General features: G+C 32.2%; 1 protein-coding gene across 2 annotated transcripts; it reads right to left on the reverse strand.

Moving 5' to 3' along the window:
* Window positions 1-5,492: 5,492 nt before the first annotated feature.
* Window positions 5,493-8,497, reverse strand: LOC147401266 (uncharacterized). Of its 2 annotated transcripts, XR_015178201.1 has the most exons (4): window positions 7,894-8,497; window positions 7,336-7,785; window positions 6,188-6,586; window positions 5,493-5,622 (listed from the first exon to the last, which is right to left on the reverse strand). XR_015178201.1 is itself a non-coding variant. In XM_086441564.1 (3 exons), exons 1-3 carry the CDS (start codon window positions 8,393-8,395, stop codon window positions 6,273-6,275), a joined length of 1,266 nt encoding a protein of 421 aa, XP_086297690.1. In that variant the 5' UTR covers window positions 8,396-8,497; the 3' UTR covers window positions 5,654-6,272. The 2 variants fall into 2 exon arrangements, 1 of the variants encoding a protein (XP_086297690.1); XM_086441564.1 differs by lacking the exon at window positions 5,493-5,622 and having other exon boundaries at window positions 5,654-6,586.
* Window positions 8,498-10,951: the final 2,454 nt, after the last annotated feature.

Here is a 10,951-nt window from a genome sequence, read left to right on the forward strand (position 1 = left end):
TGTTCACAACATTCACTTTTCAATAATACCTCTATGTATTTTGTCTTTTAGCAAAAAAAAAAGGATATTTTGATAACATGTGCCCTTGGGGCACACATAATAAATACACTTTGAAAATTGGAATATGAGGGTATTTTGGTAAAAAATAATTTTTTTGAGGGTATTTTCGATACAAAATCTAATTTTCAAAGTGAATTTATTGCACATTAACTTGTACCCTTACATTAATAAAATTCGTTGATCTTTTATATAATAAATGTTAAGAGCATTTTATTCTTTTGGATTTAAATGTCTTCTTTGCAGTAAATATTTTGACAATGAATACACTATAAACAAGTATTTATTCAAAAGACAAATATTAATTATATAAAAGATGAATATATCATTTTTTTTTTATTAAAAAACATAATGAATAAAGGTATTATTAAAAAATTGAATGTGATTGACAATGATAGCATACCTATGAGACTTTGGATGTGTGTATATATATTATCTGATAAGAAAATTCAAGGAGAACTCAAGAAAGTTAATATTTCAAATATGTCCCATAAAATCCTTGAAGAACATTATTTCAATTAAAAACCCTACAAAAATATATGTATTTTATAATTTAAAAATCGAATAAAATAAATGATTTAGATTAGAAGTCAATTATTTGAGTTTTAATTTATGATTTATGTAAAACCAGGGAAGGATTTACAGTGGAGGCAATGGGGGTATTTGCCCTCACAAAAAAATTTACTTCTTAGTTGCCCTCACAACCAATTTTTTTTAGTTGTCCCCACACAAAAATTTCTACTCTTGCTTGTCCCCACATGGGAAAAATCCTGACTCCGCCCCTATGTAAAACCCTTAAAAAACTAATGATTTAAAGCTTCTTACATATTTAATAATTTAATAATTTAATAAGAAGTTTCCCTAAAAAAAATCCCATAAAAAATAAATTATTACAAATCCACACTTTATGCTATACAAAAAAGAGATACACTTTCCTTCAAATGTCGTAAGATTTCAATCTTACTGAGAGGGTCATTGAGCTCAAACACTGGGATGTCCCTCCAGATTTCATGGAAAAACTCATATACAATGAGAAAAAAAATCAATTTTTTTTAAAGATTTGTTCTAAGGTTTTGAAAATGGACGGTTACCAAATTTCTAAACTTAAAATTAAACTTTAACAATGAAAAATGAATGTTATTTTTTTTTTAAAATCAAAATTCACAGAATTTATCATCTGTGCCCCTGTGGCTCTGGATCATATTTTTGGATGCCACAAGGTGAGCTCAAAGACAATTTCAAATCTTACTAAGTTAATAAGGCTAGACTTACTCTAAAATAAAACGTTGTTTGAGTTGTAATTAATTAAGGATTTTACATTCATTGGGAACCAATTTTTACAAAAAGAACCGAAGGTCCTTAACTACATTATGGTTCTCAAAGAACCAGACTGATTATTCTATAAATCTGGTCAGACCATCTGTCCGGTCCGGTATGGTTTTTAAAACACTGATCTTGAGGGAAACACATTAAAATCTTTGTATTTTCTATTTGTTCGTATCTTATTCTAATTTTCTTTCTTTATTGTTCTTAGATATATTTCTCTACAGTAGTACCAATGGTTTTGCCGAAAGATAATAATACATACTATTAACTACAGGACTAGGAAGACTAAGTCACCTCAGGTTTATGTTTGTTGGCCTGATTGGCTTAGTAAAAATAGTAAATAATTGCCTGTGAAACACATGCATCATGCAATTGGAGACTTTTTTCAGTTAAGGAAAAAAGGCTTCCTCGTACCATTGAGTTTAGGTTTCCGATTTTTTTCTCTTAAGTAGGCGTGAGGACACTAGGATTTTCAAATGAAATAGTTAGTGTCTAAGTAACCATTTTATTAAGTTTTGGTTATATGTAGTTGGGAAGATTTGATCCCCAAACCTCTTGTTCTTTTTCTCTTCTTTTATAGATGAAGTTGTTTGAATTTTATAATTCATTTCCTAAGTCTCACATAGATCAAGTAGAAGAGTGTGAAACTCTATATATTTATCTCTGTGTTTTTTAAGGTTCTCTATGATTAGGCTGGACCCCAACCCCAACCAACTAAAAATGTCACGTGTGCGTGCATAGGTTGATCGAAAACAAATGTGGTTCCAATTGGGCTCATTGAGCCCAGGACTGCAGATGATTCTCTTATATTTTTATTAAAGATTTGGTTAAGGAGTAATATATTTATATGTTCCTATTTGCCCTATTTTCATGGAGCTTTCTACCTTCATTGCACCGATGAGTCTCCCCCATCGGCATGGCCATTTGGATTGACACACATTAGTTTTCCTAGATATTACTTTCGATCTTCTAAGGATTGACACACATTTCCTAGGATAAAGATTTCTTGGGAATCCCTAGCATCCCAACATTCATAGATTCTAATTTATATGGCTGTTCATGGATGTGTGAAGGACCTCTTTAACCTCAAAACAATGCTTCGAGACAGGCATTGGATCGAAGTACACATTTTTTAAAAACTTAAAAATTATTTCAGAGGTGTCCGAGTCGAAGATTACTTGCCTGAGTTTTAAAACCATGATTTATGGTATTTTGTTTTGTTTTGTTTTTTCCTCTGTATTTATATTTCAATAGTAGAAGTTTTTTCTGAATTATTAAATGAATCTTTAGAACATATACAATATTTATTATCTTCCAAGTAAAATTCTGTACAAAAGTTTGCAAGTGTGTAGTCCATGTGGGTAGCATGAAGTCTGCAATAATTCTGGAAATAGAAGTGCTGAACAGTGGCCATAAGAAGAATCTGGCCAGAGGTTTGGAGGCTCATGTGAAAAGGATGTTTGAGAAGTCCAATGTCTTGGTCTGTTTGTTAGATCTCCCCGACACTACAAGAACTTATACTACATCTAGTTAAAGTATTTGAATCAATGCAAGAGATTAATGTTTAATGCCCTTGGTATTGGAGTAGTAGTTATGTAGTAGTTTATTAAAATCTGTCAAGATACACCAAATCGTGTCGGTATGTTGTAGTTACAATAGTTATGCGGTTATGTTAGCCAAGTCTATGTAACCATTATCTATTTAACAGAATCGTCACTGGAGATCAATGCATCTAGTTTTTGGTACACCAACTGAAAGGAGTCATGAAACTTGAACATTATTGCAAAACAATAAATATCAACATAATAGGATGTAGGGTGCAATATATTATGACATAATTAAGGTACATAGAATTATATTAAGAGTATCTTAACACAAATGGTGAGTTGTGACATATGGAAGGTTGTGGTAGAGATCAAGAATAATATTTAAAACGTTCATAAAAGTCAGAGACTCGGGGTTAAGAATGATTTTCTTCTATTTTTTGGTTCTTAGTAATGTTCTATACAAACTATGTGGTTTTGTAATGACATCAAATTATCAATAACAATTATTTTTTAAACATGATGTCAGAACCTAAGTTCTATTAAGAGCATGACCTTGGTAGATTGTTTTCTAACAATGGCACGATTGCTATCATTAAACCTAGTTTTGTCTTTTTTGCCTTTTTGGCTATCTATTTTACAATTTTTTTTTTCAATAAGAATCATTCATTCATCTATGCACCTCTAGTAACCTTTATAGACCTCATAATCTCTGCTTCTATTTTATCCAAAAAAAATTCAATGAGAAATTTTCATTTAAGCCATGTGATCTTTAATTATCTGCGTGCTAATTCTTAGAAGGGATCATGATAGACCCAATCTCGTGACGACCAATTTTGATGTGGTGAGAAACAAAGAGTGAGATGGACAATGATGGACTTCACATGGACAGATAGATAAACAGAAAACAACCAACAACAAGCATTATTGGACATTATAGACAATTCATCGATAACTCGTTTCATGAGATTAATGGTTGATATTCCATTTAATCAATTGTATGTTTCTTTTCTCGAAAAAAATGATCATGTAATTGTTGGAGGGTAATAGAATATATGGTGCATGAAAAAACCGAATCATATTGAGTGAACCTTATTACAAACAACAAGTTGAAATGTATGGGGAGATTGTAGTAGAGATTAAATGGAGGGTTCATTCATCCCCAACCGACCCTTGATCCCTCAACCATGGTTGATCATTTCAAATCCAATAATAATGACATCGTCTCATCCACCAAGCCCTGCAATCAAATAATGGCGTCACATGTGAAATCCTATTTCGAATCATTTGCCCTTCAATCATCCCTAACTCTCATGATCTACCAAACATGGAAATTGTAATTAACCCTCATTGTGTGTTGTGGTTTGTGGAGCCTGATAGTATTGGTCAACAAAGAGGTACTGTAAATCAAGCCATGACTTCACGTTGGTCGAGCTATCTTCATGTTTATGTTGTGGTGTAGCAAAGATCAATCTATAGGGGTATGTTAATTCTAACATGGCAGGAGACCTAGATACTAAAAAAAGCACTATAGGTTATGTCTTTACATTGAATAGTGCAACAATGAGTTGGGTTTCAAGATTACAGAAGATAGTTATTATCTCGACTACATAAGCAAAATATGTTGTAGCTACAAACGCGTGCAAGGAAATGATATGACTTTAATCTCTTTTGAAAGAGTTAGATAAGGCGTCAAATGATTGTAAGTTACACAGTGATAGTTAGGATACAATTCACCTAACAAAGAATTCAACATTTCATTTGAGGACAAAGTATATTGACATCAGATCTCACTTTATACTTTCAATTCTAAAGGATGGAATGTTTACTTCGAAAAGATTCACACAAGTGTGAATCATGTAGATATGTTCACCCAAGGTAGTTACTATTGGTGTGATCCGTGGACGTACTTCAATCTAAAGAGAACCACTGTATTTCTTTGTGTGATTGCATCTTGTATTTGATTTTTCGATTTATTTTCTTGTTTTGATTGCACCTGTTTTCTTAACACTATGAACTTTCGACTGTCAAACTCTTGAAAATTCAACTCTCATATTTCAAATTGAACCTGTGTATATTATATTATTATCAACTAGTATTTTATAAATTGAAAGTGCTAACTTAGCTAAGTTGGTTAGGCTTGAGGAGCATTAGTCCCATTACCTAAGTATCAATCCTATCGAACCAACCTTCACCTATGCATACCACTAATTAATCGCTTGCCTAGCAAAAATGTAACTAATATTTTTTAAAATTTTGAAAGTCAAGATGCTTTTCTCTTACCTATCAAATGATCAATAAAAATTATTTCTTTGACATGCAGATTAATATAAAACCTATAGAAATTATTAAAAACAAAAAAGCGATGGTTTTACAAGAGTTGGAAATATTTTCTTTTTCTTTTTCTTTTTCTTTTTCCTGCAAAGTAATAGGATTTTCAAAACCTTAGATGACTCTATGTTTGCTACAACAATAGTATTAGTATATCTTTTGCTACATCAATAGTATCACTACATTTCATTTTATCACTAGCATTTCTTCTCAAACGTCTCCTTTTTCAGTCCGGAATTCGAAGAAAAAAATCATAAAGTATTTCTCCGTTCCTCCGAAATTTAGAAGCAAAAAAGAAAGAGATTCAAAGTCGAATCCGATTCCAAAAACAATGATCAACCAACATAATCACTCTGATGAGATCCTGCAATATAGATAATTAGTTTTCTAAGAGTCTCAATCTCAATGGTTCAGTCCAGTTGATAGCTTGGATATTCAAACTTTGATGTTTTATTTGTAAACTTTGCATGATAAAAAGTTGGTGTGGTGATGAAAAAAGGATGGTTATCCTCCACCACAAAAACACCCAATAGTAAAAAAGAGTTGGTGTGGCAATAGAAGCTCTCTAAGAAAAGGCATAATAAGCTCAATATTTTGATTAAAAAATTTCAATGTAATTTTAATATCATATGTTTGAAAAGAAAAAAAAGATATTTCTCCCCACTAAATACTTAACAGTTTTTTTATATATATTTTGTTTATTGGTGGTAGACCATTCTTTTACCATAAAACCAATCAAATGTGAAAAGGAAGAAAGAAAAAAAAAACTGAGAATGATTTTAGACACTAATATCTTTATTTTCTTTCACCCTTTTAAGGAATTTTATGAAAGTATCAGGTTACGTGGAAATGATAGGTTGATGGCTTCCAAAGATCATTTCAAATCAAATCTTCTTTCTTCAAACTAAACAACAATCCTTCCATTTTACCTCCTAATGGCAATTGGGTTTTCTTTGAGTGAGTAATCAAATTGAAATCATTTCTCCTCTTTTAGAAACTCCTTTCAATGCTTCTTTAGCCTTCCTCTTCATGAGCTCCAACCCCAAGAAAGTCTATGAATGGTGGTGAAATGGTTGTCTCAAAATGGTTGGTCATTCTGTTCTCTTCAATTGATGATGCTGATGATGATGATGATGCTTCAGTGATTGAGACATGAGATGTTGATGTTTTAGAGTCTGATGAGAAGTAAGGAGGGTTAAACTGGTGCCTTGTCATCATAAATGGAGGGTTGTTGGGGTAGAAAACAGTGAAGTTGGAATCATCATCTCTTGGCTTATCCCAAGACATGTTCTTGTTATAATAGCATGTCATGTCATGGTTCTTGGGACCTGAAAAGCACCAATAAAATATGTGAAAATTACTATAATATTAAAAGATCAAAAAATACATAAAAAGGCTGATGTGTGCTCTAGATAGATAAAATTTGAGAGCTGATATTGGCACCCCAACTTTTACTTATTATGCACCATTCTTATATTATTTACCGCACCCTATTTGAAGATTAAAACACACTATTTAAACATTACAAAGGTTTTGGCTGAAGTTATTGCCTCAACATTACGACACTCGTTTAGATAGTTCCAGTCGTTGTTTTACCAGTCGGATTAGGCTCATATAAAATTCAAAACCTAAAAAATAGAAAAATCTAACGGCAACATCAACCAAAAAAAATAAATAACAAATGACATGGTTTCCAATGGAACCCCAACTTTTACTTATCAACTATTCGATTAGTTTTTCAATTGGGGTGCCAATAGCAGCTCACTTTTCTACAGGGTGTCTCCTATGTACCATGAAGAAAATGTTTTTAGGTTTTTATTTTCTCTGAACATGAAGCTAAATAAACCAAATATTTATGAAATAAAAGGTGTATTAAAAAACTTAAAACCAAGGAGTAAATGTACCTAGATAATCAAATTAGTTTAACATTTGAACTTACACTGGAATGGAGAAACTATAGATAAACAAAATAAAAAACTATATGTGGTAGACTTCCAAAAAGGCAATCAAAAGAAGGAGAAGCAGCACAAAAACCCAAATGCACAAACTAACAGAGAAAGGGATTAAAAGGACATACCAGAGAAGAAATCAAAAGGTGCCTCCTCTCCACAAAACCCACTGTAAGGAGAAAAATTGTTCATCATGTGAGGTGAACCATTTGAGTCACAAGCACCACCACCACCCATTAGAGCTCCATATGGTAAAGGAGATGTATTGATCAAATTCTTATTGTAGAGATTGAGACAATTGGTGGGTACTTCTCTTATGGTTGCCTCTCCATGAATATTTTGGTTAAGCTTCCTCTTATAAGCACTAGATTGCTCTCTATACTTCCTAGCCATTATAACATGCCAATGATTCTTGACTGCATTATCAGTCCTTCCAGAGAAAAGTCTAGCAATCATAGCCCATTTGTTACCATATAATCTATGAGCAGCCATAAGCCTCTCTTCTTCTTCTTCACTAAAAGCTCTTCTATTGATCCTTGGGTCCAACTGGTTAAACCATCGCAATCTACAACTCTTACCTTAACACCCAAACATAAAAAGGAATCAAAAAACAACACTTAGTCTCTTCAAACTTCAAACATGAAGTAAAGAAGATATGATCATGGGTTTTGAATTATTATTTTTACCTGATCTTCCCCTCAGCTTCTCTGCTATAAGATTCCAGTTTTGAGGGCCATAAAGAGCTACAAGTTCCTTAAGTCTGGTGTCCTCGGCAGGCCTCCAATGCCCTCTAGCACAAAACTTTGAATTCTCATTTGGGTTCTCTTCATTAAAGTTGTTGATGTTGTTGTTGTCTTCCATGGAAGCATCGTTTTCTCCAAAACCATCACTTGAATCAGAACCCTTTCCATCACCTCCCTCACTATTGTGGGGATCCTCCGAGCTGTTAGTGCAGTTCCCTATAGAAGGGAAATTCCAACAATTTCTACTTCCCCTATTAGAGACTGCTACATAGTTTGGATTAATGGAGAGAGAACCAATATCTGCAAACAAACCCATTGATGAAGTATAAGGAGAGTAACTGTTGAGGCCATGGGAATTCTCTGGGGCATAAATAGCAGACTTGTTGGTATTCATGTCTTCATTTTCTTGGTGACAGGTGGTGCTGTTGAACTGTTGCAAGGCCATGTTCTTGTCACAAGAGAAATTGAAGAAAAGGGTATAGGACTTGGAGAGAGAGAGAAGCTTTATAAAACAGCAAAAGTGATCTAACAGAAAACACACGGCTGCTTCTCATTTGAAAGGAGTTCAACAACCCTGACTCTCCCTGACCTTAAATTTAAGTAGATTTTAGAGTCCTTTACTGGGGCAGACCTTAGGCTTGGATAGAATTTACTTTTTCTCCCCTTGAAATTGAGAAAATTATCACCAAAACCATATTTTCTAAAGTCCAAATAGTATTAGCCTATTTTCCATAAAATAAATAAATAAATAATGAGAGGATGTAGAGGCGGATTTGGGTTTACGTTGATCTACTCTGTTGTTGCTCCAAAGATGCTCCTCATTCCTATTAGCATCGATGTGATTCTACTAACAATTTTCCGACGATCAAGTCATAATTCTTCGAAAAGATATTGCTCTTGTTCTTTCTTAATCTCTAAAAATTCAAAAAAGATTTATTCTCCCTCGATCCTATCTCTATTATATATCACACCCTTAAGATTAAGGTTTCCCTTTTATTCGAGATTTTATAATTATGGGGATCTTACTTTGTAAATGGAACCTTCCTTGACGTATTCCAAGAATCAAGGGACTCTTCTTAGAATTTTGAATCTTTGTGGGTGAGGTAAAAAATTGTATGAAAACTCATATTGGTTCTGCCCGGTCTTGTGACGGATAGAGTTGAACTATTGGCTCATCCTATGTACTACTTACTCTTCAAAATCTCCTCTACTTTCCAATTTCTGTTTTTCAATGAGACACATGTAAGATCTCAATGAGTTATCGATTTTACCCTCCACGGAAGATATTCGTTAAAGATTCTTAATTGAGATATATTCCTAACCCATCTCACAATATGTTTAAGGTTAGAATTAATGTTGTGTTTGGATTAAGAGAAATGGAGGGAAGATAAGAGAAAATAAATGAGTTTCTCTCAATTTCTCTTGTTTGTATTGTTAAGTGGGGAAGAGAGGAGAAGAGAAAAGATAAAAGGCAAGTTTTCTTTTCCTTCAAAAGTGGAAAGAAACCCTTTTAAGATATTTTATAATTCCAACTTTGCCCCTAGATCTCTTCTAAGACATTTTAAAATTCCAAAATCATCACAATTTCTCTCATGTTAATCTAAAAATGGTGGAGAGTTACTCTTCTCTTTTCTTGATAAGTTTCTATTTTATCCACTTCTCTCAATCCTAATATAATGTAAAAGTATTTTTCAATAAGTTCATTACATTTTCTTTTACTTTAAGTAGAACTCACAAAATATTTCTATATACAAAATCTCAATTGAGGATTAATTAATTAATTATAGTACTCATCAGTGTTGGGAGAAAATCCTTTGTAGTGAATTTCTCTTGTAGCTCTATGTAGTACTTATCAACGATTATGGGTGTGTCATATCATCAAGACAATTTCATCCAATCGTTAAAATTTAGGAGGTCCATGACCATCCTGTATGTTTTTTTTTTAAATATATCCAAACCATGAATCTGAGGGACTGTGTTGTTATTTTTTTTCAATGTGATTTTCTATAAATTGTAAAACTAGAGCTATAGATTAAACTCGTTATAAAGGATCCGATCCCATCATTATTAGTTATAACTTATAATAACATCCAACAACATTAAACCTTTTCCACCAACTATAAATCTTGACATTGCATTTTAAATATCTATAGTGGCCTCTATTAGGGGTGTCTACAAGTACCTATTTAATTGAAATCGAACTGGAACTAGAACTGAAAACCCTAGTTCCAATTATTATTGAAACTGATTAGAATCAGGTCTAAAATGGGATCGAACAGATAGAAACTAGATCCATTAAGTTCTATCCAATAGATACCTATGAGTACTTGGAATCGATTTATTTTATTATTCCTTTTTATAATATAGATGATTTAAGATATTCTTTTACTTCAAAACTAATACATGTTATATAAAAAGCTCTTCAATTTTTTGTATAAACAATGGGTTGAAGCTTAAAATGAACTACTCTAAAAGTTTAATACTTTTAAATAAGGTCAACTTTTTTATTTTTGAAAAAATCTTTAACTTACACTAAGTGAAAAAAGGGTAATTGGACATCAAAGTCCTTCAAATTTAGCCATTCTTCACGTAGTATTTAAAAGAGTCTCATCGAATTTACCTCCTGTTCACATAGTGTTATATCTTTAGTATAATAAATTATAATTAAGTTAATAATTTTGTAGACAATATATTATTTTTTGAAATTGTATAATGATTTTAAATAGTTATTTCTCATATTTTTTTGAGAACCAGACCAAAAATATATAATGATTATGATTCTATGTGCCTTAAGAATTGAGTCGGAACCAACCCATAGACAACGCTAAACTCTACATCTAAGATTTCTCGATTACTTCAAGAAGAAATACCCTTGTCACAATAGTTGAAGTTTGAAATAATTGTGAGAAATTTTTAATGGTAATGGATGCTTGTTTATGTCAAGCACCATTGGATAATATATTATTTTTGTAATACTTATTTATCAACATTTAACAAGTGA

This window comes from Akebia trifoliata, chromosome 5 (assembly GCF_017979445.1).
Source record: "Akebia trifoliata isolate Shusen 1 chromosome 5, ASM1797944v1, whole genome shotgun sequence".
NCBI lineage: Eukaryota > Viridiplantae > Streptophyta > Magnoliopsida > Ranunculales > Lardizabalaceae > Akebia > Akebia trifoliata.

Coding starts and splice junctions, on each gene's coding strand:
- LOC147401266 (XM_086441564.1), bottom strand. CDS start 8,395: ATGGCCTTGCAACAGTTCAACAGCACCACCTGTCACCAAGAAAATGAA. Junction 7,786..7,893: donor GAAGCTGAGGGGAAGATCAG/GTAAAAATAATA, acceptor TTGGGTGTTAAG/GTAAGAGTTGTAGATTGCGA. Junction 6,587..7,335: donor ACCTTTTGATTTCTTCTCTG/GTATGTCCTTTT, acceptor GGTGCTTTTCAG/GTCCCAAGAACCATGACATG.